Source organism: Pavona decussata, unplaced genomic scaffold (genome assembly GCF_977016875.1).
Source record: "Pavona decussata unplaced genomic scaffold, jaPavDecu1.1 SCAFFOLD_58, whole genome shotgun sequence".
Classification (NCBI taxonomy): domain Eukaryota; kingdom Metazoa; phylum Cnidaria; class Anthozoa; order Scleractinia; family Agariciidae; genus Pavona; species Pavona decussata.
In genome coordinates, this window is record NW_028145480.1 from 5,085,001 (window position 1) to 5,112,537 (window position 27,537).

The window sequence follows — 27,537 nt, forward strand, 5'->3', positions numbered from 1 at the left end:
CATTTATTCTCTTTATTTTCGACTCCAAAACACATTCGAAAATTCCCATACAAACTCTTATAATTTACGCCATTGCGTAACACTCATCATAACACACAAATTACAACGTGACAATAAAAAGGTCAAACGAATTTCTTTTGAACGCTCATAGAGCTTCGGCTACCTGTGATGTATGCAGTACTGACATTGCGTGTATGCAGTGTCATTAAGATACCCGTGTTTCTCTTGTTGGCATTCGACAAAGATAAATGCATGCCCTACAGCTAATGTGGACTGTAGGTATAAACTGAGTTATTATTTTGTTAAACGGAAATTGGCACACAGGTTTTGAAGCGTGTATCTGTGCATGTGTGTTTGCGGGCTTCTTTTAAGACATATCGACAGCTATTGACGTGATGAAGGTAACGCAATAGCGAGTATCAGTTTGACACTATAATTTAAAGGTTAAGGTTCGACAATTATTTGTTGAAATCGGATTATTTAACGTTGTTTTAACTCCTCTTATATGGAGTGTTCCGGGTCTCTTCACGAAACCTTCCCAATCAGATTCCGTTGCAGAAAGATTTATTGCGAGATTTGCATTATGCAAATTTCCCACCAGAATTTGGCGAATATTTTCTTTCCCGATGGCGTGCATTCTTTTTTTGTCCAGACCTTTTCTATCACGTTATTAAACAAGAAAGAGAAACAGACAAATGCAATATGAGATAAAATGACCATTTGAAGGTAGCCTGGGTCAATGTTTTCACCGAGTCGCCACAACAGCTTTTTCTCAACAGTTGCGAATTATGCAAATTTGTTAACGAAGCCTCGCTAACTTTGGTTTTCGTCGGCGCGTGCATTGATTGCCCAGATTTTTTATTTCATATTATCACAGACGAAGACCCAAACTTTATCACAATGTTCCTCTCGAGTCGATACCTGACATACCAAGATGCATTTTAAACCTTCAATCTTACTCAATTTTTACCTCATCGCGAAGTCCTCAAAATGTCAATTTTTCAAAGAGCCATAAACCCTCCAAAGTGCTACAAAAGTTTACATAGGTCCCATTGATAGAAAGTAGGTGAGTTATGCTCTTGTTCAAAACCGACCTCGTTTTGTAGCGTTGCGTACTGTTTCAACACAAGCGTATTGAACTTAGCTAATATTAAGTGAGATTTTTGCATGATTAATGAGGCAAACTGCCCGTAATTTCGTTTTCTCCAAAATTCTCGAAAACTATAAATTTCCAGAACATTCAAATAATATTTTTGAAGATAGTTACCCAAAAGTAAACTTCAGGCAAATTATCAGGAGTTTCGATTTTTCAAATTCTCGAAAGTTACAGTCAGGCACTCTTAAAGAACAAATCGAGATCAATTTAATCATCAGGGGTGTCTGCAAGCTTAACTCCCACTTTTCCAGTTACTGAGGGGGTAATTTTGTCTCGAACATTGGCAACAGGAGACATCCGTGGCTCATTGGGTTCTCCCAGAGAGCTTCTAAAGCTCTACTTCTGTTCTTTAGTGTATCATAGAGATCGCGGAGTGAAGATGCACTAACACTAGACTTGGTATCCTTCTTAATGACAGATTTCACTAAGGATGAGATAATCACAGGCTTTCTTCCATACCTGTGCTTGAGACATTCAACCGCTGGTTGATAGTTTGCTCCTGTCACCTCAAACCCTTCTATAGTTTGCAAGGCATCTCCGATCAGCCTGGACGCAGATGGGTAAACTTTTGAACGTTTGGTAAGTCACCATTGTTGTGCACTGCAGCTTCAAACTGATCCCAGAAGTTTTGGAATTTCAACACATCACCATTAAACTTTGGTAGCTCAATCCCGGGCAGTTTCAGGTTCGACGATTGGCGACTTTCAGTATGTGCACTTTCTTGGGAACTTTGATCTTCTACTTTGCTTTCCCTACTTAGGTATTCATGGGCGGAATCAATAGCTTTATCTATGACATCCAATAGACCCTTCCAACTACGAGGCTCTTCCTCAATATTCTCTTCTGCGATCAAAGCGATTATCTGTTTTCTCAATTGAAGATAGCTCTCTCGATTCTGGGTTAATCTTTTTATTTTGAGCTGTACTTTAATCTTGTTATTGGCGTTTTGACTTGTTCTACAATGTCACGAATCAAATCGTCCATATCCATTTGCAATGTCTTAGCCTTTCGTCTAATGAAACCTATTTCCTGGGCTTGTTCCTTATTATCCGGTCGAGGAGATTCTTTCGAAACCTCAGTGAAATTCGAGCTCTCTTGCAATTCTGGCTTAACATCAACATTGGACTGCAAAACATATTGAGCGTTTACTAACCGTTCAAGTAAGACCTTATTCTTTCCAGTCATCGACAAACCCTTTTCCTCAAGCCTTCCGCGAAGTTGTTCGACTGTAAGTGACAGATAAGTCCTCTCGTTTATGAATTTCGCTGACATGACTACTCGAAGTCTTGACACCGCCGGGCACGTGGTAAATTGTTGACCTTTGATACGAAGATTCACCTCAGTCAATCCACAGCATAAATATCGTCTTCATCCGACTTTGAAGGACCAATTAATGTTAGGAAACTCGACGAAACACAGCTTTCCTCTTGAACACAGCGTTTAATGGCCATTAGACATCGATATATATAACCTTTTTGATGTCCAGGCGAGATTACAATACTTTCGATTTACGAGCTACAAAGACGCGAACAAGGGCACGTGACTTACAAAGCTAACTTACTAGGGAAGGGTAAGGCTGGGTCATAGTCATCAGACTAGATTGGATGCGACGGGCTGGAACAGTAAGGTACGAGACACGAATTTACAACCCGATATAAAGATGAATAATTGTTTGCCAAAAAATCTCGGGAATTATTCAGCACAAATGGCTATGCTTTTACTATTTTGAGATCCCAGACTTATTTTTGGCGGACTTCTCTGGAAACTATTGAGAAGGTTTAAGTAAGTCTCTTGAAGCCCACTCCTAATGAAAATTATGGAAGCCATGTATTGCTTCCAAAGCGAGGAAGGTCCTTTGGCGTTTTCTGGCATTATCAAGTCAACACAACTTGATTTGAGCAACTACGAGCTGTAAAAGACATCAGGAGATTGGAAGAAGGAATCTTACTCGTGACATGGAACCAGAAGAACTGAAGAGTGACAGAAATCAAAAGCATTTTGATTTCAACACATCCTTAGTATCGAGAATTCAATTTGACGAGGGTATGGAGGCTGAGCCGAGTTTATGGAACGTTTGCACAGGTTAGAATCTTATCTGAATATTTAGTTACATTGTACTAATGACGTGGCTCAGAATATCGTATAAAAACAAAACAGAAGCGCCGCTCGAGTTCAAGTTTATACCACCACTGCAATTAGCCTATAATGATTATTATACTCAGTCTAATAATTCAATGAATTGCCAACAATCCCGGAAGTATAGCGCTTGGTCTTCTCTTGTTAAATGTGGTCCGACGTACAGGCTAGTAAGAGATTCGTAAGTTGTATTGTTCAGTATACTAAGTAAAATTGATTATCACTGATCGACTGCATTGATTCGCTCCAGTTCCATATCTGCTGGAGCCTTTACTGCCAATCGATTCTCTTATTCATTGGATTTGAGTTACATTTGCTTAGGATGAATAGATATTTCAAGTGATCTGCTGAGTTATTAACGGATCTGGAGAAGTAGGGATTCGTGTCTAAAATCATCGGTTTAAATTTATTCAAGAAAAGCCCTTTCTGCCAAAGAAACATTAACGTTGATAAATATTTACTCAGTGAAAAATCGGTAGGTATTGATTACAAGAAAGTTAGTACACAGGACACATTTGTGAGAGTAATCACAAAAGCAATGCAAACACGCTATGGACAGAAAAGAAAAAAATACGACATCCTTGAACTAAGATTTCAAACAAAACTCGGTGACAGCCAACAACATTTACAGCGCCTGATTTGTATTTGGAAGAACTGAGTTTTTCTACAAACAAGTTCATTATATATTCCACCCGGGCAACGCAGAGAGTAGCACTCTATTTTCAAAATCGATAGATAATCGCCTTTAAATCGCCAACAAAACTACGTGTTGTTTACACGAGCGATATAAAATCGCCAATTTTAGTGCCAATTTTTGTAGCAATTTTCGGCCTGATTTCCGATCGTCTCATTTGAACCGCCAGTGGTGCGATTTTGCTGGTTGAGAGAGCGCATGCGATGTCATCATAAAGGGTGCTTTAGGGACTCACGAAGATGCTTTGATGTGTTTATATTCGTTTCGCAGTCAGTTCTGCTCTACTAAAACGCAACGAAATCGAAATCGAGTCTTCATATGCCACTAGCTTTAAAATCGCCCATAAATTTTCAGAATAGAAAAAAAAGAAATCGGCACCATTAACAACCGTTACTAAAATCTACTTCTTTTAAAGGGGCACAGTATTAGTTTTACTAGAGGTGCCCTCTACTCTCCTCCCCCTATTTGAATTGTAGTTTTGGGCTTAGTGTTTATGTTTTTAATTACTTCACACTTTTGTGTTTTGCGCTTATGTAACAGTAAGAGTAAGCTTAAGGGGTGTAAATAAAAAAAAAATTACAAAATGTCACTAACATCGTTGCTATGATTGTTTGTTTTAACACAGCTACGCAACATTCGTCATCATGACACAAGATATGAGACACGAATTTATAACCGGCGATATCAAAATGAATAATTGATCACTAAAATCCTCAGCAATTAATCAAAACAAAAAGCTATGTTTTAACTGATTTTCAAGACCTCAAAGGTTTTTTTTTTTTGCCGGACTTTTGTGAAGCCTGCTCCTAGTGAAAATTAAGGAAGCTAAAGCTTGCTTCCAAAGCGAGGACTGTCCTTCATCGTTTTGGGGGGTTATCAAGTCAACAGCGAGCTATAAAGGACATGATGAGAGTGGAAGGAGGACCTATACAGAGACGCAACTCTTGTAAATCTTGTTCGTGGTATGAGACAAGAAGAAAGGAGAGGGATAAATCATGTCGGCAAGTATTAAATTTCAACACATCCTTGGTGGCAAGAATTCACTATGACAATGATGTAGGGGCAGAGTCGAGTTTATGGAAAGTTTGCACAGGTAAGTATCTTATCTGAATATATATTTACTAATGTGTGGCTCAGAATATCACATAAAAATAAAGCAGAAGTGCGGCTCGAGCTAAGTCTATCCCACCACTGTAAAGCCTACAATGATTGTTATACTCAATGTTAATAACTCAGTGAATTGCATACAATCCCGGAAGTATAGCTCTTTTTCCAGTATCATTTTTCTGGGCCAAGCAACTTCTTACGAAAAAGGAACAGAAATTGGTAACCACTGTTAAGCCTGCTAAGTAAAAGTTATATCGACTGTATCGATTCGCTTCAGTGTCCAGTGTCAATTGAGCCTTTACTACGGATCGATTGTCTTTTTCACTACAGTTACAATTACTTCATCTGAAAAGAAGTTTCAAGTGATTTGATGAGTTATAATCGTATTTGGGGAAGCAAGTTCACGTATTCAAAGTCATCGGTTGAATTTATTCAAGAAAAGCGCTTTCTGCCAAAGAAATATAAACAATTCTAAATATTTACTCAGTAGAAATTCAGTAGGTATTGGAAACAAAAAAAATTAGTATACCCAGGACAGATTTTTATGACGGTAATTAAAAATGTAAACAAACACGCTACCGGGTGAACGGCAACATGAATAGAAAAAATACGAGATTCTTGAACTAAGATCAATAACAATTTTCAATACAGCGCCTGATTTGTGTTTGGGACAATTGAGTCTTTCAAAAAACAAGTCAAATTAATGTATGTTTTACACCTTCATTTTTCTTCTTACCGAAAAACCATAGTTTTCGAATCTTTTGATATTTTGAAACGATGCTGAAAGAATTGTAATAAAATACAGTGTGTAAAGAAATTAGCTTTTTAGTAGGTTTCAGTATGTCAGGTCACCGCAGAATGAAGAATGCCTCCAAAATGCCTAAGTATTTATCCATTTACTGAAAGACGACCAAACGCAAAGGCAGTATTGAAATTATTGTTTCACAAACGATCTAAATTTATACTGTCGTTGACACCAAGTCCAAAAACGTTATTGAAGGACAAGATGCTTTCAACGACGATTCATTTTAGTGAATATCTGTTGGTAAGGCCCAACACATTTGGATTGAATTGCGGCCCAGAAAAACCAGTGTTTACTTTGGTGTTTTGTAACCTAAAGCTTTAGTTTAAGCATTGTAAAATCAATTCTTTTTGTCCTCGAAGAGGCGAGAAATGCCGTGAAGAGAACGAAATGAGGCCAGCTAAGATTTTCGGAAAGCCAACAGCAACTCCTAAATTCGAAGCATAGCAATCGGTTCCCAAAAATTTTCGGCATGCGACTTTAAAATGCAGCTAAAGAACCCTATCGAACTGATCAAACTGTGTTGGCGTACATAGATGTCCCTTTTGACGGGCGGAATACTATCTTGGAAAATAGAAAACGATTTTTACAATATTTTCTTCCATATTGTCGCTAGGTGAACCCGATTCCAATTTCGAACCAGTGGTTATTACTGCTTACGCACAACTTTCGCTTTAGATCCACAAAAATGAAAGATATGAGAAAACTGACCTTAATTTTTATCGTACGAGAGTGTTTCGCGTTATTTGGTCCTTTGTGGGATAGAGATTTTGCAGATACTTATGTCTTCAGAGTACATATATTTTTCTGCAAATTCCACCAAAATGGTTGGAGGAAAATATGGCCAAAATCCGTTCTGTTAATGAGAAATTTTTTATTCCCAGATGATTATTTCTGCAGTCATTGGCAAGGTCAAAGTGACATAAAATTCAAAGTCCATGAGGAAATCGAACGAATTCTTGTTGGCACTGTTGTGTTTTTGTTTTTAATGACTTCTTGAGTTGTGTTTTTGGACGAAAGAGGAATTTTTAAGTTAATGAACACAACTCACATTTTTTTAAAAATATTGCAGGGAATGCAAAATTTAGTGGTGCAGTAAATTTTGCGGAAAATTTAGAGTATTTCAGTTTAGCGCATATCAAATACTTAATTTATTTACTTTCTGAAAACAATAATAAAGTTATATATAGAACATCATTTAAAACATCGCTTCATGCCGTGTGGTAGCAGGGAGAACTATATTAATTGCTTTAAGCAATGGCACTCCCCCAACAGTGCCTGTGTGGGTAATTCTAAGTATCATTATAAAAATACTGAATCGGGATTATTGCTCCCGACTTTGTACTGAAATTGCTGTTTAAACAATTGTTACAAGGGACAGCAACCGAAAATTTTCATTCTTTTTGAATATTCAAAAGCTTTACCACGCAGCCAACCTTGCCCTTGACTCATGGTGAACAACGAACTCGACAAAACACGAATAAGAGTCAACAGGAAGAATGAAAAATTCTAACAGTAACGAAAGTTGCTTATCGTTCCTTCACAGTGACTTGATCAAGAAGTAATTGGAACAGAGAGGCGACCTTCGTCAGCGATTTCAGGTACGTCCTTTCACTTGGTTTGTTCTCCGGTAATTGGAAACTGATTATAGATTTAACTGAGCTAAAAAATGTAAAATTCTTATAGTGAATAAGCCTTACCTAACGCTCGCTGAAATCAATTAAACTCTGGTCATCTTCTACGAAACAAAGATAGATCAAAATCCATGCAACTTTTAAAGCTAAAATAATTCGTTTAAAAGCGCGCTGTTTGAATATATTTTTTAATGTATATACCTTATTTCAATTATTTCAGTCGACCTCTTGTTTGTCGTACTCCAATCCTTAGAAATTGTCGCACGTTTTTTGTCAACTAATGCAGTTCACAATTGAGGCAAGACTACATGGTTCGGAATTGTGAATACGCGATGGCCAAATAGCTTTTAGTTGAGAACCAAAATTTTGTGCGCGATTTTAAAATGAAAATTCGTAACTTTTCGAACCATTTTCTTTTAGATAAAGAATGAGAAACAATAAACTAAAGTAACTACAAAGTGAGGACAAAGAAGTGAAAAAGCGTACACTAAGAATTGATCCCATGGGCATGTGTTACAATTTCCAGCGTGTGATAAGGGGGTCAAAATAAACATATAAAAGTAATATGGCTCTAAAGTTAACAAGTAGAAAACGTTTTACCTGGTGCATAGAAGTAGTGATAAAATAAGAATAAACCACGGTCTTAAGTCTGAAAATCAAAAGCAAAAACTATTCAAACTCAGTGACTGGGGTTCGAGGACGATTCTAAAGATTTGCCGACTTGCTGCTCACAGTCTTCATCAATGTGATCTTTGTTTGTTTTGTCCGTAGCATATCATTGAGACCAAAATGGCGAGTATTCTGTGTAAAGTGTCTCCAGCCTTGTTGTCTTTACTTGTGATATCAGTCCTGGTGTATTTTGTCGCAGCGGTCAACAAAACTAATCAACCATCTAACAACATGGTAAGCAAGTAATTTGTTACATCGGTAAAAATGGAATAAAATTTCCGTGGAAACTAAATTAAATAATACTGACTTCTTTACACATTACACAGTTAATACACTTTTATGACTTTCAATGATTCTTACCTGGAATTCAACACTGCATATAACCTTGATAACGCAGGGCGAGACTACATCTTTCACTTTATCAAGCAAACGCTTGCTCTGGGGGAAAACAACCATTCGCCGCTCCGAAAGAGATCCAGGGAAACCGTCACATGTCCAAACAAACATTTCAACTTAAGAAAAGGTAAACAAGGTACCGTGAGCTCGGAAATATACTCGGTATCGACACAATACAAATATATGAGCTTTGATTTCTGAAACATTGGCGCTTGCCACGCTTGTTCTTCCATCGCATCCATTTTGAAATGAGATGATCATGTGACATCGACAGTTTGATAATATAGTTGGAAGCGATGCTCTGTGGGCTATGTGGTTTTTTCTCCTTTGTTATGGCCAAGGTCTTTGAAAGTCTATGATCAATTATATGCCTACCTAGAAGAGTACAAAATAATCTGTAAATATCAATCAGGCTTCCGTGCTATTCACTCAACTGTCACGGCTCTCCTTGAGGCCACGGACACTTGGGCGTACAATATTGACCGCGGTAAAATCAACGCCCTTGTTTTCTTAGATCTCAAAAAGGCCTTCAACACAGTTGACCATGAGATCCTTTTATCAAAATTAAACAATTACGTCATAAATGGTAACGCGCACCAATGGTTTAAGTCATATTTAAAGAATCGTACTCAAATAGGCTCCAACAACGGATCGCTCTCTCGAAGCTGTTTATTAAGTTATGGTGTTCCCCAGGGGGCGATTTTAGGTCCATTACTATTTCAGTTATACATCAACGATCTTCCAAACTGTCTTTCAGATTGTGAGCCGAGGATGTACGCTGATGACACCCACCTTACATACGCAGGTGATAATGCAGACAATATTCAGTTGCATCTAAATCAAGATTTACAAAATGTTCACAATTGGCTGAGAGAAAATAAACTTACTCTAAATATGACTAAAACCGAGTTTATGCTTATCGGATCTAGGCAGAGGCTAAGTACTCTCACAGAGTCCCCGACAATTGCAATTAATGATTTTTAAGTTAGCCAGGTCACTACTGCAAAATCACTTGGAGTGACCATCGATGAAAGACTTGATTGGAGTGGCCATATCGAGATAGTAACAAAGAAAGTCGCCTCTGGTATTGGGGCCATAAAACGAATAAGGCACCTTGTCCCTCAGGCGACCTTACAACTAATATATCAAGCTTTAATACAGCCACACTTTGACTATTGCAACATTGTTTGGGGAAACTGTGGGATAACCTTATGGAATAAGGTTCAAAAGCTACAAAACAGAGCAGCCCGTGTTTTGACCTACTCAAGCTATGACGTAGATGCTGGTCACCTTTTCAAACTTCTAGGGTGGAAAAACCTACCTTGCCAGCAACAATTTCAAAGAGGTACGATGGTTTACAGGTCTCTTCACGGGTTGGCTCCAAACTATCTTAGTTCTAAATTTGAAAGGCGAGAAGTCGCATATAACCTAAGGGACTCTGAAAATAAACTCAATGTTACATTACCGCGCACAAACTATTACAAAAACAGCTTCAGCTATAGTGGCGCCATTCTCTGGAACAGTCTTCCTTTTTTTTTTCCTTTTTCTTCCTATTTAGTCACTCCCCCTCCCCGAATGAACTAACTTCCTCTCTGGCTCCCCTCGGTAGTTTGGACACTCTCCCCAGATCGCGCTCGCTTTTACAAACCAAGACGGCGGCAACTCCATCGAAAAGTACCCGTCTCGGGAATCTCACGGAAAAATAGGGGGGAGTGTGAACAGTCTAGTCTTAGATCAGGTTCTGACCAAAAACAACGCTTGCTTAGGGAAAGAGATTTGCATGAGAGAGGAGAGGGAAGAGTAAACATTTTGCACACCACTCTGATTTCGCCGTATAAATATTCAAGCCCTAGCTACACAGGCTGGAGCTCTGTTTTCAAAATCGATATATTATCACCTAAAAATCCCATAACGAATCACTGGTAATTTACATGAGGGATTTAAAACCGCCATAAATTTTAGACCTGATTTCAGATCGTCTCATTATGAACTACTAGTGGTGCGATGAGAAAGCGCATTTGAGTTCATCATAAAGCGTTCGTTAGAGACTCACGAAGATGCTAACATCGCAGTCACCTCTGCTCTACTATTGACCGGAATTGCTGATTTTTTTTATTTGCGTATTTGATTTAGAGTTAAAAATAGAATTTTTACATATCAAGATGATAGACCAGAGTGGAGCCCGGAGCCATAAAGCAGATGATGTGGAGCCCTAGAGCCCGGAAATTTCTCGCCTTAGAGTCCTCGAGCCCTGCATTTTTAAGGCCGGAGCCCTGGAGCCCTAAACCCCTGTGGGACCCCGACAATTGTAAGAACTATACTTAAAACCTTAACCTAACTAAAGCTGCTTTCCACGAATGCCGTGCCTCAACGTATACTTCTTTAATTAAGCGCTTAAATAACCCAAGGGACTCTGCTTGTCTTGTGTCACAAGGAAGACTGTTCCAAAGGGTGGCGCTGATGACTGATGACGTGTTGCGGTTGCTTGCGTGACGCATTCAAGTCAAAGCGGACAACAAAACCGGGAGAACTTGTCAAAAATATTACCTCATCAGTTAGAACCCGAGTTCTCTTCTGGCGAGGAGGACAACCAAGAAGTTTTCAGTGAATCAGAAGAGGAAGAAAATGATTCTTCGGCTCATTCAAAATTTCAGGGACTTAGTTGTGATTTTTGTATGCTTGTTACACTGCGTGAGTGGTTTGACGGAAGTTGGGAAGCTAGTGCATTCGTCTGCACGGCAAATCCCACCGACAATAGTAAAAAATGAACAAGACATCGTTGTTCTGTATGTCTGTGAACTTGCCCAACAATAAACACTGGTTTTAATGTTTCAGAGATATGGATAAGTAGATTTGTTTATTTAGAGAACGATGCAATATTTGCTTTTCGTGGGAACAGCTACTTCCGATTGGCTATCGAAGGATGATAAAGCTTCTCGTCCTTAAAAAAATTAATTTTAATTGTTCCAGGTTAGATCTTCAGCAAGTTAACCGGGAAATCTGGCACATCGTTAAGTAAGATATTTTAAAGTATGACTTATTTTAAATCAAGGGATGTGAATATCTGTTTTTTATTGTAGCAAAGTCGCTCGTGCATGAGGGAGCCAGTGAGATTTATTTTATCTTGTGGTAATTTTGGTGTTTGTTGTACCCGTGTAGACAATATTTAACATCGATACATTTTTTAAAGCCTTTTTTGTAGAAACTTTTGCCGAGGAGTTAGTTTATTCTATTAGCCATGTTACGTAGAGTGTAAATTTCAATGGCGCTGAATTGTAATTTTGTCAAATTTTTATCGGCGTTCGTGTAAAAGTTCTGCTAGATCCTGAAGATTTATAACCGTACACCTAAAAATCAATGGCTGGACTGTCTTTTGTCAAAAGATTAGAGGATATGAGTCACTACCGGTCATCTTTTTTTTCTCGCTGAATTTGGATTATTTTAGACTGCTTATACTTAAAGTTACGTGGTAACTGCGAGGATCTTTCTTCTATTTGATAGAGAAAAGTGTGTCTACTATATCCGTGCTCAGTTCGCTCTGAAACGAGCAGAGATTAAAATAATTGCTATATTTTGACTGCGGCAGGATCAATGTGTTAAATTGCAGTGAAGAAAGTTTTGCAGCCATTTACAGAGCTACTGAGTGTAAATATCAAAAATCCCACGACAGACGGGAAATTTCAGATTTCATTTTATTTTGACTTAAATGTCTTCTTTGGTGAACTATTAAGTTCCACCGCTCTTTAGTTTTTCTAAAAAATTAGAAAAGTTGAATTTACGGCTTCACGCCTATTCAGCCACCCAGAAAAATAGGAAAATGGTGCATTTTTAGCAGGCTCACACACAGCAACAAGATCTACTCCCGTTTTTCTATCTCGGCTGCAAGTAAATCTTTCCATTATCTCTCGTTAAGTGTAAAAATGAAGTCGCAAGTCATATTTTTAATGTACTAATTCACTAGTTGATGATAGCGACCTTCGAGGGTTAGATTTCGAATTGAAATTAGGGCCGATTTCAGAGGCTTATATCTGTCCTAGCATGTGTTTTCTGGAGCAAAAATACAGGTGAAGTCCAACCATAATCCTTCCTTTTCACTCCCTCAAAGTGCCTTTATTGGCTCGCTTAAAGCGTACCACAACTTTAAACTTACTTAGGCCTTCAACTCGACAAAGTGTGAGCTAAATCGATTTTTTGACCGTGGCCGCAATTTTAATTTTCGTATATTTTTACTGACATTCCCTCTTAAGTCTGAAAATTTAAAGCGAAAATTGTTTAACATAACAAACTGATTAGGTTACAAAGGCGATTCTAAAGATTTGCCTACTTGCTGCTCACAGTCTTCATCAATGTGATTTTTGTTTGCTTTGTCCGTAGCAGATCAACGAGACCAAAATGGCGAGTATTCCGTGTAAAGTGCCTCCGGCCTTGTTTTTTTTACTTGTGATATCAGTCCTGGTTTATTTTGCCGCAGCGGACAACAAAACTAATCAACCATCTACCAACACGGTAAGCAAGTAATTTTTTACATCGGTAAAACTGGAGTAAAATTTCCGTGTAAAGTAAATGAAACAAGAAACATATGTGTGTGAAGTTAGGCTTCTTTCCTGGCATATCCAGCTTTAAACGCCAGAAAGTCGACATCATAATATCTCAGTTGTCGTTTTTCGATTGTTTTACAAATCTAGCCGTAGTACTAGCAAGTATATTGTAAGCACATATATTCCCCTCTCGTCCGTTTTTAACGCCCCGTCTCTAGTCTGCGTTTTACACTGACCGATTAAGTAATACATTTTAGAAACTAATAAGTTTCTGACAGTGAAATCCGAACTTTCAACCCATTTGACTGCATTCGTGTCCATCTATCTGGCCAACACGGTTTATTAAAAGATAGTTCAAGTAGCTCCCTGACATCGTTAAATGTTATACCTGCCAACTTTTTCATGTTTATATTGTAGACGGAAAGCCTTCCAATTTCACCCAAAACCTAGTAACTGAGCAACATAATTACGCCACTCGAATAGCTTCACTACAGCATCTGAATCCTAGTCCTTTTCGAATAAATATTAGGAAATTTTTCCCAACAATTATTGGATGCTATTACTGGAATGACATTCCTATATCTACTGTCAAAAACCAACAAAACAACCATTTAAACGAGCTCTCTTACAGTATTATTTTGCTTAGTATTAATCACCGCCACACGACCTTGTAAAACGTTTTCTGTCTTTCTTCTCCTCTATTTATAATTAGTTATTATTATGCCTTTCTCCACTTCTTTCTTACGCACTGCAATCTTATGTAATACGATCATGTGGAGTAAATGAAAAATACAATACAAATAAAATGCAGGTAGTGCTGATTCATGAAATCAGATACTAAAATTTCATGTTTGTTCTATGGGTAAACGCTTTTCAACCCAGCTTTTGACACGATGTTGTTTTGAATAATTGCACTCTTCCGCTTATAGTATTATTTGGGAGAGTTGGTTGGGGAAGTAGTAATTTTTCTTTTATGGACATTTTGGATATTGTTTTAGTACTTTTTTGCCACCAAGGATGGCGGAGGTTAAGAGGGGGAACAATAGCAAAGTCGGCATGGATATCTGTGTTGGCTTAATCTCCTCCCTCCTTGCAAAAGGTTTTTTTTTTTTTTTTTTTTGAAAAAAAAAGGGAATTCTGATTGAAATTGGTGTTTAGTGGGAATTTATTTTTGTCCGTATGTTTAACCCATTGATCACCAGCCATTTCCAGAGGGTTTTTTTTTTTTTTTTTTCAAAATTCGGCCAAATTGGCAAAGTGGTTATTTTCAACCCCATGTGCAGTAAAACATCACAACTTACAGGGTAAAAAAACAACAACACCCCTTTGGTCTAAAATAGTTAAAATTACTGATTATGGAATAAATGCACTAGTTTCCAAATAAACATCTTCCAAAAAACAAACTTGGAGGAAAAAATTTCGAGTTGAATTTAGATCCTCGCATCATATGGGCGATATTTTGATCCGTCTCGAGGGCATGACTGTTTATTTACGCAAGATTACGCAGTTGTCACGTTTTGTCAATGAAAATAGAAAAAAAAACAGACAAATGCTTTCCTAAATGAAAAATTTATTCAGAAAAGTCTGTTTACGCCTAAGAAAGGAACGCGTATAATTCTAAATGCGAGACGAGAGACGCGCAAGCGATTTGAAGGAACTACAAGTCCATTCCAAAGCGAATTTATCGACCTGTGGGGGGCACGTTTTCCAAAAATTTCGCCAAAACTGTTCAAAATACAAAGAATCGGTCAATTAGAATATAACACAAACTGCAAGGCTGATACTACGTGAAAAAGTTGACTTTGCGAGACAACAACCCGACAGAAACTGACAAAACAGGGCTGCAACCGTGGACAGCTGTTTCGTTCTTATTGGAACTCGTCAGCACGGTGTAGCAGTTCTATATGAAACCAGCAACAGAGCTGGCTCAAATAAAATGCAACAAAACCCATGCCCTATCAAGTTCCGCACTTTGAACCTGCCCGTCCCCCGAATCACGCGTTGCCACATAACGTGCCTCAGGGAGAATGCAGGCAAGGCATCGAATTCCTGTCTCCCAAAGATGGATAAAACCATCTTAACATTGAAACGCATGGACAAAACCATGCTTAAAAGGCAGACCTATCGGATCTGTTACGAAAGATCTACAAGAGACCGAATCCGCCAAAAATAAACTGTAACACAAACTGCAAGGCTGACACTACGTGAAAAAGTTGACTTTGCGAGACAACAACCCGACAGAAACTGACAAAACAGGGCTGCAACCGTGCACAGCTGTTTCGTTGTTATTGGAACTCGTCATATAGAACTGCTACACCGTGCTGACGAGTTCCAATAAGAACGAAACAGCTGTGCATGGTTGCAGCCCTGTTTTTTCAGTTTCTGTCGGGTTGTCGAAACTGTTGAGTATTCCTTAGTAGTTCCTCTTTCGATTTACCATTTCGAAAAGGTGTGTTATCCTTCGGAAAACGCGAAAATCGGTGACTAAAAATTTAGCCGTGCGGCCCACGCGGTGATAAAAACTGAAATCTGAGATCGCCTGCGTGGACAAAATAGACTTTGGTCTAGGCCCCCCTAACTCTATAAATATAAGCGCAGAAAGTGGATTCTTATTGGTCCGTCTTCTCTGAAGACAATGAGAACAATAGCGTTTAGGTTACGTTCCCCCCTTAACGATTTAACTAACACTACAAATAAAAGGTTAAGGCTTTGTTCAAGAAACGAGGTATTTAGTATGACCCAAGAATAAACCAATGGAATATAATGTGAGGGATATATGCAACAGTTATATATCACATTTGTGAGAGATTATATTTACCTTTTTAACGACTTATGAGACGGAGGTCAAAGTAGTCGAATGTTTGATGATTTTCATAAGGAATTTCGTTGACTGGTTTTTCTAATTCAGGAGTTGGTCGGTGGTAGGGTGGAGCTGGTAGGTTGGGGGTCACTATGACTGTTTTCAGATGGGTGAAACTGTTCCTTGAACAGATTTTACCTTCAGTTATCAGAAGAAATATAATGTAGCACTAGGTATTTTAATACCTAAAATAGTACTAATAGTACTAACAGTAAATTAACCAATTAACTTTAACATGGTGATTTCTTGTTCCAAACTAGCAACCTCCTCCCTCCTGTTATGGTGGCATTCCCGGTATGCATGGCAAGCCTGGTTCTCCTGGATTACCAGGCCGTGACGGACGAGATGGCCGTAAGGGAGCTAAAGGGGATCAGGGAATACCGGGAAAGACTGGACCCCAGGGATCTCCTGGTGTCAAGGGCCCGGCTGGTGTAAATGGAAAGGATGGTGCTAATGGAGGGCCCGGAATCCAGGGTCCTCCCGGCCAAAAAGGGCAGCGCGGAGAGACTGGAGCGCGGGGACTCCCTGGGACTCCAGGTGTAATGGCTTTTAAGAACTGGAAGGAGTGCGCCTGGGAAAACTTGATTGATGGCAAAGATAATGGTCTGATCAAGGTGAGGACTGACATGAGATAATATCTCTTGCTTAAATAACCAAATTATCACGAAACTATGTAACATACCCTTTACCATGACAGTAAACATTAACGCTGTCCAAGGAAAAAAATTATTCTGAAAGCTGAATTATTCTTGGAATTGCATTTTTAAAAAAAATACGAAGAAAGAGTTATCATTGTGCAGATTTTCTGTTTCCTCGTCCTGAATATCCTTTCTTGGTTTTAATATACAGGTTATCCCTTTGTTCCTTTGTTGTGTTTTTTTTCCTTTGTCCTTCTTCTTTACTGATCTATTTGTCTTCATATCCATTTCGGTGTAATACAGGATTGTGTATTCACCAAGAACTTCTCAGACACATCCCTCCATGTTGCCTGGACTGGTGCTCTTAGAGTCTATGGCTGCAAGGCTTGTTGCAAACGCTGGTACTTCACTTTCAACGGTACTGAATGTTCAGCTCCTCTTCCCATTGATGGCATCGTGTATTTGGGCTCTGTAAGCACTAGGCAAAATCCTCACCGCGTCCGCCATATTGAAGGGCACTGCAACAACATCCACAAAGGAAAGGTGCGCGTGGGATTCTGGGTTGGTAATTGTCAAGGGCATGGAAATGCTGACGCCTACACGGGTTGGAATTCGAATTCAGTGTCCCGGATCTTTGTGGAAGAAGTTCCCAAAGCTCAGGCTTAGGTCCAGAGAAAAGACCTACAGTCCTGCAAAAGCGTTTTAAGGGATAGTTATAGTAAAGTTGCTTAGTTTTAAAAATCTGGCTAATTAACTGAGATTTAAAGTGGTGTGCTTTGTAACCGCAATCATCATGCTATTGTAGAATAAAAGGCAGGAACCCACAGAGAATGTATGCGTCAGTGTTTTTTGTCTTTCCTCTTTCTGTTTCTGAAAAACGTTACATGACGTTTCGACGACCTCATGTCATCATTATCAAATGCGGTGAAATTTTTCACCGCATTTGATAATGATGACATGAGGTCGTCGAAACGTCATGTAACATTTTATTTTTCGTTAACTTTCTTTTCATTTTTTTTTCTCAAACTCGATCTTGCTGTTCTTTAATCCTTCTTTTTTCTCTTTTATTGCTTTCCTACGTTCTTAAAATCAACCCTCAATTGTTTCAAAACTCACTATCATGCAATGAATGCACAGGAAAGGTGAAAAAATAAATAGTCGAGAGAAAAAAGTTAATCGTGTTTAAAATGAAAATGGGGTGCAGTCATAACAGACAAGGAGAGAAAGAGAGAAAATAATCAAAGTATCAACTTTTTAACAGACCCTACACTAAAATGGCTTTATTGAATGAATGGTACTAACAACTGATCAACCTTTTACCTTCATCCTTTTAACCATCTTGTATTCCCTCTGTAATATAAATTCTATCGACGATGGAGTTAAAAAAAATGTTTAAACGGCTTATGTTGTTGCGGGGCTCAAGTATTTTATTTAATGTCCTTCCCTCAGTGTCTGTATGTAAATCATCAGTCCCTCTTTTCCTCTCTTTTGAAATTTCAGAGCTACAAATTTATCAATATGTACGGCTTTTGGCGACATGGTGCACTGAATACTAGTCATCGATAAACAACAGATATTCTGCGATATACCTAATTTCATGTGTCGGGAAGATGGTGGCCGGTCTTGCTGCGTGCTCTGAAAAGGCGAGGGGCAAAAAAGACAAGGATAAACGTTTAAAGCATGCACAGATGATAAATGTTTCTTCTCCTTATGAAAATGGGACAGCCATACCCTCGGAATTTTTCGCTGTATCTGTGTCCTTGTGGGGAACAACCCACCCTTTGGGTCAGATGTTCAGCCTAGAGTTCAAGCATCAAACTCTATCTTATTTCAAAATGTTATTTTCGTATCCTGTTTAACACCTGACAAGACGCTTCTCCAGTCATACAAGCACTTGACAATACCGCGTTTTACTGATCGAGGGTGAATCAGACGCTAAGAATTGATCATTGTGTGTGTCTGTTTTCCGTAGACACTGCTGGTGAGGCGGCCATCTGCTTTACTCGAGACTGACGTGTGTAGGAAGGCGGTCTTGCTGTAAGTGTCAGTCTCCAAGTTGAAACAGATTCACGGCTGCTCGCTGTTAAGATGTTGCAGAAAGTTATTAAAACTGCCGTGGTCCAGGTTGGTGAAAGTGTGATCCACGTGGTCCTTCCATATCTTGAGCTTCTAAGGTATGGTTGCTAGTGCCTAGGCCTGTTCTTCAAACATCTGCATTTAGAGGTTAGCAACATAAGAAACTGGGCTACTCTTGACTTCACCTTCCATTTTTTCGTTGATAGATCCATTATACTGGAAGTGAGTTGATCTCAATATGAAATCTACGAGCTCCGCGATTTGACCAGGTGTTAGGGTTGTTCGGTCAGCTTTGGTGGGATGACTCTGATCTCCAGTTTCTGAAACGCGGTTCGTGCAGTACCTTCGATGGTGACGTTGATAAACAGCGACGTTACGTCAAATGACCATGGCACCATGATCTCGCGTGTCCTGGATCGTCTCACTACTGATGGACCTGGATGTAAAGTGAGGTGAGTTGTTCACCGTGAAGTCTAGGGAACTTGTGAAAGGAGGCAAGCAGTTAGCCAGAAAAGCAGACAAATCATAAGAAATTATAAGGGTGTTGATACATTACGCTGCCCTTGCAGATCATAGGTAAACCAATAGATCCTTGGTGGTTGTTTGTGTCGAGGTCTAATCTTGCGTTACACGGCCTAAGACAAGTGGCCGTTCCGCTTTAAGGTGAGTAGCTTCTCCGTTAACTTCCGAGTCATATGGTCTGTACGATCTTTGTTCAGGAGCTGGTGCAGTCCATTCTCAATTAGTGCTGACATCTTAGAATGGTGCCCTTCAGTGTCCCGAACTATACTGGCGCGATCTCATCTTGTCAGCGAAGAGGACTTTTATGTATTTGAGGTTCTCTAAAATCTCCTTCGAAATGGCTTGAGTGGTTCAGCCTTTTGAAGGGGCTTGTTGACACTTCTCACTGTCTGCTCACTTAGATAGCAGTAACTTTTAAGGTTTTTTTTAGCTGAGTGTTGTGTTAGTATTTTTGATTACTTTCCGTTCAATTTTGGCGCTTTCCTGAGATTTTGGGGAAATCCAGAAATCCAAAATGGCGGATCAAAGATGGCCACCCTTTGGCAATCATCGCATAATTTCCACGTAACATGACGTCATAAGGTATCGTTGCAGACCTCAAAGGAAACATCTTGGGCGTACTTTTTACCCCTGCAGACGAAAAAAGCCCCGCCTGGATAAAGTAAAGACGCAGCTTTTTGCAAACATAAGCATACTTCAATTATTAAGCGTCGTATAGACAGACGATCTTTCATGAAAATATATATTTAAATTGATAACAATGTGGATTAATGCACTTCTAGCATCTCCTTCTTAGAGCTCAATCAGGTTAACCTCAGTAACCTACTAAAAGGAATGCATCCTCTAAGAAGGAGATTGAAACCCAAAAGGTTCCTCGTGCAGTCTAGTTCCCAGAATTCTTAATAAACAATATTGCCAGCAGTTAGTCGCCCGGTGATCACCCGCTAAACAAACAGCTTGAAGATTCTGGGTACAAGAAGCGCAGGGCGAGAAATCTTGTTCCCAGGGCCCAGGCGGGTGCTGACCGAAAGCAGCGCAGTCTCTGGGAATGAGATTGGCACAAGAGAGGAGAAAAGGGAGTGAACCTCTTGCGCACGACCTGATCTCGCCCTATAAATATTCAAGCCGCACTCTCGGCGAGCTACACAGGATGGAGCTCTGTTTTCAAAATCGATATATAATCACCTTAAAATCCTGTAACGAATCACTGGTAATTTACATGGGTGATTTAAAATCGCCAGCAATTTTAAGCCTGATCTCAGATCGTCTCACTGTGAACTGGTGGTGCGATTTTTTCCGATAAAAGAGCGCATGTGATTGATGTCATCATAAAGGATGCTTTAGAGACTTACAAAAATACTTTGATCTGTTTATGATCACGTCGCAGTAATCTCTGCCCTACTAAACCGCAACAAAGTCGCAATCGAGTCTTTGATATATGTCGCTTTAAAATTGCCTTAAGTTTTCAGTCACCTAAACAATTCGTCATTAAAAGTCGTTGCTTCTATTGATATTCATTCTTAGGCTCTTTGGCTACCTACCGCTGACCAGAGAGCCTGAGGACTCTGGATACGAGATTAATCGTTTATGCAACCGAGTTAGGCAAAATACGTCATCGTAACACCAGATACCAGACATGAAATTACAACCCGATATATAAATGAATAATTAATTACCAAAAAATCCTCAGCAATTATTCAAAACAAATGGCTGTGTTTTAACTATTTTCGAGACGCTCACCCCAAACGTATTTTTGACGCATCGCCTGGAAATATATCAACGTTTAAGTGCGCCGGTCAACTTAAGTCTGCTCCTAGTGAAAACTAAGGGAGCTATATATTGCTTCCAAAGCGCGGTTTTCGGGTGTCATCAGGTCAACAGCCTCGTCATTTGCGCAACAAGGAACTGTAAAGGACATGAGGAGAGTGAAAGAAGGAATCATACAGAGCAGAAAGTCTTGTAAATCTTGTTCGTGACAAGAGACAAGAAGAAAGGAGTGGGATAAATCATGTCGGCAAGTATTTGATTTCAACATATCCTTAGTATCGAGAATTCACTATGACCAGGATGTGGAGGCTGAGTCGAGTTTATGGTAAGTTTCTACATGCTATTATCTTATCTGGATATATATCTACTAATGATGTGACTCAGAATATCGCATAAAAACAAAACAGAAGTGCGGCTCGAGCTAAGTCTACTGATCTTACCGCTGTAGAGCGTATAATGATTTTTATACTCAGTATTAATAATTCACTAAATTGTGTAAGATCCCGGAAGTACAACTCTTGTTCCTGTATTACTAATTTTCTAATTTATTTAGCGTGAGTAACTTCCCATTAAAAAGGAACAGAAATTTGTAACTACTGTTAAACCTGCTAAGATAAAATATGTCGACTGTATCGATTCGCTTTAGTGTCCGGTGTATCACTTGAGTGTTTTTTGTCCGTCGATTCTCTTATTAACTAGACTTGAGTTAGATTTGCTTCAGATGAATAACGTTTCCAGTGATTTGACGAATTATCAACGATTTGGGAAAGTAGGTATACGTATTTTAATTATCGGTTTAATTTATTCAAGAAAGGCGCTTCCTGCCAAAGAAGCTCTGAACGATGATAAATATTTACTCAGTGAAAATTTTAATAGTAGGTATTGGTAACAAGAAAATTAGTAGACAGGACATATTTATGAGGTTATTCATAAAAGCAAACAAACACGCTACGGGCTGAACGGTAACTTGAATAGAAAAAATAGATTTTTGAACTAAGATTAAAAACAATCCATAATATACAGCCATTTTCAATACAGCGCCTGACTTGTGTTTGGGACAATTAAGTCTATCGAATTCAAAAAACAAGTCAAATTAATGTATGTTTTGCTCCTTAATTATTCTTTTAAAGGAAAACCCTAATACGAAATCTCTGTATTAACATTTTTTGGATCTGAAAATGAAATTGGAAGTATCGTGAATACAATGTGTCGAGAAATTTGCTTTTCATAGGTTTCAGAGTGTATCAGGTTAGCACAGAATGAAGAATGCCTTGAAAATGCCTCAAGTATGTATGCCAGTCGTGAAGACAACCAAATGCAAACTAAGGCAGTCATTGAAATTATCGCTTCACAAACGATCTAACATAAATTTATACTGTCGTTGGCACCAAGTCTAAAAAAGTTGTGGAAGGCCACGACGAATAGTTTTGGTGAATAACTGATGTAAGGCCCAAATCACCTTAGAAATTTGGATTGAATTGCGGCCGAGAAAAACTAACGTTTACTTTTGTTTTTGTAACCTGCAACTTTAGTGATAGCCCCATATTAATTCTTTTGTCTGCGAAACACGAGGAAAGCCGTAAAGAGAACGAAATGAGGCCAGCTAAGATTTTCGGAAAGCCAACGGCAGCTCGAAAATTCGGAGGATTAAGCGATCGCTTCCCTAAAATTTTTGACGAATTTAAACTAAATACAAATAAAGAATCCTATCGAACTGATCAAACTGTGTTACCGTACATAGATGTCCCTTTTGACGGACCGAAAACTATCTTGAAATACAGGAAACGATTCTTTACAGTATTTTCTAAATATCATCAGTTCTCGCTCGGTGACCCCCGATTCAAATGACGATCCCGTGGCCGTTATCTTTTATGCACAACTTTGACTTTAGATCGACATAGAACGAAAATTATAATGAAATTAACTTTAATTTGTATCGTACCGCAAGGGTGTCTGGCGATAGTTGGTGCTATGCGGGAAGTGGATTCCGTTGATACCGACGTTTGCGTAGGGCAAATATTTTTTTGGCGAAACCCATCAAAATGGGTCGAAGAAACATAACAAAAACTACGGTAGCTCTCTCAGATTAGTATTTTATTATTTGCATACGACGGCAAATAACGAACTCCACTTTCAACATGCCACCCTGAAGAAGGCAGCACTGCCGAAACGTCGGTGAACATAAACCGACCTTTATAGCGTTAAAGAAAACCAAAACCTTTTGTATGAACAAGACGCTACGCAGTTTTAACAATATTATCAAGTATTTTATTATCCTTATTATTATTATTATTCTGTAGTCATGTGTACGGTGTAAGCGACGTAAAATTCAATGGTTCCGGCTCGAGGAGATCGAACGAACTCTCGTTGACACTGTTTTTCTTATATTTTAGTGGCGGTTCTTCAGTTTGTGTTTTGAGTCGAACATTCCCGACTAACATTTATATATCAGGCTGCAGAGAGTGGATAATTCAAGGGTGCAATCAATTTTTCGGAAAATTTAAAGTAATCGTTTTTAGCGTAAACACAATAATAAAGATACATAGCAAAAGCCAGAACATGCGGTAGCAGGGTGAAATATTTTAATCACTTTCAGAAATGGTATGACCCCATAGTGTGTGGGTAATTCTAGCAACATTATAAAAGTAACCCGGCATGAGCCGCTGAATTGGAATTATCGCTCCCGAAATTGAACTGAAATCAGTACTGGTTAAACATTTGTTGCGAGAAAAAGCGACCGAAAGTCTTCACTCTTATTGAATATTCAAAAGCTTTACCACGCAGCCAACCTTGCCCTTGACTCATGGTTAACAACGAACTCGACAAAACAGGAATAAGAGTCAACAGGAAGAATGAAAAATTCTAACACTAACAAAAGTTGCTTATCGTTTCTTCACAGTGACTTGTTCAAGAAGTAATTGGAACAAAGAGGCGACCTTCTTCCCCGATTTCAGGTATGTCCTATCAGTTGGTTCGCTCTTCCTTAACCGGCCGTTTTCGTTAGAAACTGATTATGGATTCAGCTGAGAAAAATACAAAATTCTTAGTAAATAAGCCTTAAAGCTCGCTTATTTTCTTTAAACTATGCTCAACTTCTACGAAAAAAAAAAACGATCGATAACAGTTCATGCAACTTTTAAAACTAGAGTAATTCGTCCAAAACCGCGCCGTTTGAAGAAATTTTTTAATAGATATTTCAATTCTTTCAGTCAGACTTTCTTCAGAACGATGTCGTACGTTTCGTCAATTATGTGTAAACTCAGACAGGATTAAGCGCTTCGGAATTGAGAATACCCGATGACCAAATAGCTTTCAATTAAGCACCAAAATTTTGTGCCCGATTTTAAACTAACAATTTGCGGCTGTTCACTCTATTTTCTTTAGTTAAAAAATGAGAAACTACAAACTATAGTTCGTGCAAAGGAAGGACAATGAAATGAAAAAACGTATGTTAAGAATTGAAACAACGGACATGTCTTACAATATCCAGCGTGCAATAACGAGGTAAGAAGAAATATAAAAGGGAAATGGCTCTAAAGTTGGCAAATATAAAGCCTTTCATCGGATGGGTAGTAATGAAATCTTCACTTCGAAAAAACAGGGAAAAATTAAAGCGAAAATTGTTCAATGTAAAAAACTGATTGGAGTACAATGGCGATCCTAAAGATTTGCTGTCTTGCTGTCCACAGTCTCTATCAATGTGATATATGTTTGCTTCCCTCGTAGCCAATCAACGAGACCAAAATGGCGACTATTCCGTGTAAAGTGTCTCCAGCCATGTTGACTTTACTTGTGATGTCAGTCCTGGTTTATTTTGCCGCAGCGGTCAACAAAACTAATCAACCATCTAACAACATGGTAAGAAAGCAATTTGGTACATCGGTAAAAATTGGAGTAAAAATTCCTTGGAAGGTAAATGAAAATGACACTGATCGCTTTACACATTACACAGCTGATTCATATAGCATAAATTTGATTGTTTAATGATATTACTAAAAGATAAGATGAACACGCAAAAACTAAAAAGGTCTTGTTCAGAAAACGAGGTCATTTTTTTACCCAAGTTTAAACCAACGTAAGAGGATGTGAGGGAAATACAGGAGTTATTGGGAAGGGGAGGGGGTGGGGGGTGGGCACTGCCTTTAACCGGGTGGGATTGTTGGTTGATGGTCACTGTGATTGTTTTCAAATGGGTGACACTTTTTGCAAATTATGCCCTTTGAAAGGATTTTACCTATGAGAATATTTGTATTTGTTTCTACAGCTATTCAAGGTACTAAAATGATTAACGTGCTGATTTCATGTTCCAAACTAGCAATCTCCTCCTTTCTGCTATGGTGGCATTCCCGGCATGCATGGAAAACCTGGTTCTCCTGGGTTACCAGGCCGTGACGGACGAGATGGCCGCGAGGGAACAAAGGGGGATCAGGGAAGAGCAGGGAAGACTGGGCCCCAAGGACCTCCTGGTGTCGAGGGCCCGGCTGGTATAAATGGAAAAGATGGTACTAAGGGAGAGCCTGGAAACCAGGGTCCACCAGGGCAAAAAGGACAGCACGGAGAGAGTGGAGCGAGTGGACTCCCTGGGACTCCAGGTGTGGTGGCTTTTAGGAACTGGAAGGAGTGCGCCTGGAAAAACGTGCATGATACCAAAGATAATGGTCTGATCAAGGTGGAGACTGAGATGAGATTATATTTCCTGCATTATATATATTATATATATATATTATATATATATATGGGTAGGATGAGGTCGCTGATGGACATATGCTGATGCAAACCGCATTTGAATATATACATGAATATTTCCTGCATTATACCGCCGACCGGTTAGCTCAGTTGATTGAGCATCGGACTACCGTGCGGGAGGTCGTGGGTTCAAACCCCGGCCGGACCAACACTCAGGGTCTTTAAATAACTGAGGAGAAAGTGCTGCCTTTGTAATGACATCTGCAAATGGTTAGACTTTCTAGTCTTCTCGGATAAGGACGATAAACCGTAGGCCCCGTCTCACAACACTTCAATGTTCATAACCCTGTGGGACGTTAAAGAACCCAGACACTAATCGCAAAGAGTAGGGCATGGAGTTCCCGGTGTGCTGGTCTGGTCTTTGTGCTGTTTCATGATTTCATGGGTTGGGTGGGTAGGATGAGGTCGCTGATGGACATATGCTGATGCAAACCGCATTTGAATATATACATGAATAGAAAATGCGGTATATAAATGCATTACCATTACCATTATATACAATACAATACAATACTTTAAACAAGACTATGAGGTCATCACAACTGAGACTATATATCATACCTATTGCTATTACAGTAAAAATTAACGCTGTCCAAGGAAAAAAGTTAAGCTGAAAGCTACATTATTCTTGGAATTGTTTAAAGAAAGAAAGAGGGATCCTGTTTCCTCATCCAGACCATTGTATTTTGTTTCTTTGTTATCTTTCTTCATTCATTTATCTTCATATTAGTTTTTATGTAATGCAGGATTGTGTGTTCATCAAGAACTTCTCGGACACATCCCTCCATGTTGCCTGGACTGGCGCTCTTAGAGTCTCTAGCTGTAGGCGTTGTTGCAAACGTTGGTACTTCACTTTCAACGGTGCTGAATGTTCAGCTCCTCTTCCCATTGACGGCATCGTGTACTTGGACCGTGTAAGCACAGTGCAAGATCCTCAACGCGTCCGCCATATTGAAGGGCACTGCAACGACATCCACAAAGGAAAGGTGCGCGTGGGATTCTGGGTCGGTAATTGTCAAGGGTATGGAAATGCTGACGCCGAAACGGGTTGGAATTCAGTGTCCCGGATCCATGTTGAAGAAGTTCCCAAAGCTCAGGCTTAGTTCTTGAGCCAGAATCTCCAGTCATGCAAAAAAAATCTTAAGGTGACAGAAATGATGCATTTGGTGAATTAAAGTACGTCTTAGTAACTTGTTAGATTACTGGGATATTTAAATGCTGTGTTTTGTAACTGAAATACAATTATTAATTGTTGTTAAATAAAAGACAGAATCATGCTGAAAAAATATTTGTGCGTCTCTGTTTGTTTTTAGTTTCCTGTTTTGGTCGTTTTTTTTAATCTTTTCCTCTATTATAATTTTGTAAAATTTTTTAGTTGTTATAATAGCCTAGACTGCAATGTAACAAACAGCATACACTGAAAGCAGTCGAACTAGATTATGAATGAATGAAAGTGAAATAGAGACAATAATTGAATTATGGAAGTGTATAGACCCTTGGCTTTGACAGCTAAGGGGTTTACTTTTTTAAGAAGTAGCAAGTAATATCACCAAGCTGCAACACGCTATAATGATAATTTTGAAGGATTGTGCTGAATTTGACTGCAATTGCCAAAATAAAAAGTTACGTGGTATTGGGAGACGTTTAATTTGCCATAGCAACGTGTATATGTATTGATCACCCTCAAACGCCAACCCCAAGTACAGATTTAAACCCAAGACATAAAAGGGATTGATTTGAGCGGTTAATGAAGTAATAAAATAAAGAAATATCAAGTAAAGTTGTTAGAGCAGCAT

The 27,537-nt window shown here is 39.0% G+C and overlaps 3 protein-coding genes across 12 annotated transcripts in view; all 3 read left to right on the forward strand.

Annotated features, from left to right (window-relative positions):
• Positions 1-17,444, forward strand: part of LOC146479834 (uncharacterized) — a 34,376-nt gene extending 16,932 nt beyond the window's left edge. For 2 of the 7 annotated variants that reach the window (XM_085110710.1, XM_085110704.1), the window contains exons 2-4: positions 8,301-8,432; positions 16,253-16,606; positions 16,934-17,444. In XM_085110710.1, coding sequence (XP_084966836.1) covers positions 8,319-8,432; positions 16,253-16,606; positions 16,934-17,296 — 831 coding nt within the window. In that variant the 5' untranslated portion in view covers positions 8,301-8,318 and the 3' untranslated portion in view covers positions 17,297-17,444. Of the gene's footprint in view, positions 1-7,258; positions 7,497-8,300; positions 8,433-11,576; positions 11,610-12,968; positions 13,101-16,252; positions 16,607-16,933 lie in introns of those variants that run through there. The other 5 variants (XM_085110706.1, XM_085110709.1, XM_085110708.1 and 2 more) reach the window with 5 other exon arrangements.
• The window catches only part of LOC146479836 (uncharacterized), a 69,408-nt gene that overhangs the window by 16,894 nt on the left and 24,977 nt on the right, over positions 1-27,537 (forward strand). Inside the window, exons 1-2 of one of the 4 annotated variants that reach the window (XM_085110701.1) lie at positions 3,126-3,238; positions 23,895-23,949. The exons of 1 other annotated variant lie outside the window; for it this stretch is intronic. Coding sequence is in view for 1 of the 3 variants with exons in the window: in XM_085110696.1 (XP_084966822.1) it covers positions 3,112-3,238 (127 nt within the window). In the remaining 2 variants the exon portion in view is untranslated. Of the gene's footprint in view, positions 1-2,906; positions 3,239-23,894; positions 23,950-27,537 lie in introns of those variants that run through there. 2 more of the 4 variants (XM_085110696.1, XM_085110699.1) reach the window with 2 other exon arrangements.
• On the forward strand, positions 3,126-26,852 carry LOC146479840 (uncharacterized). Its single transcript, XM_085110717.1, has 5 exons — positions 3,126-3,238; positions 23,895-23,949; positions 24,722-24,853; positions 25,311-25,664; positions 26,488-26,852. The coding sequence occupies exons 3-5, from the start codon at positions 24,740-24,742 to the stop codon at positions 26,842-26,844; spliced, it is 825 nt and encodes a 274-aa protein (XP_084966843.1). The 5' UTR covers positions 3,126-3,238; positions 23,895-23,949; positions 24,722-24,739; the 3' UTR covers positions 26,845-26,852.

Bases quoted from the DNA above. Each gene is read 5' to 3' on its own strand.
- LOC146479840 (XM_085110717.1), top strand. From the start codon at position 24,740: ATGGCGACTATTCCGTGTAAAGTGTCTCCAGCCATGTTGACTTTACTT. The intron at 24,854-25,310 runs GTAAGAAAGCAA...GTTCCAAACTAG, and splicing joins ATCAACCATCTAACAACATG to CAATCTCCTCCTTTCTGCTA. The intron at 25,665-26,487 runs GTGGAGACTGAG...TATGTAATGCAG, and splicing joins AAGATAATGGTCTGATCAAG to GATTGTGTGTTCATCAAGAA.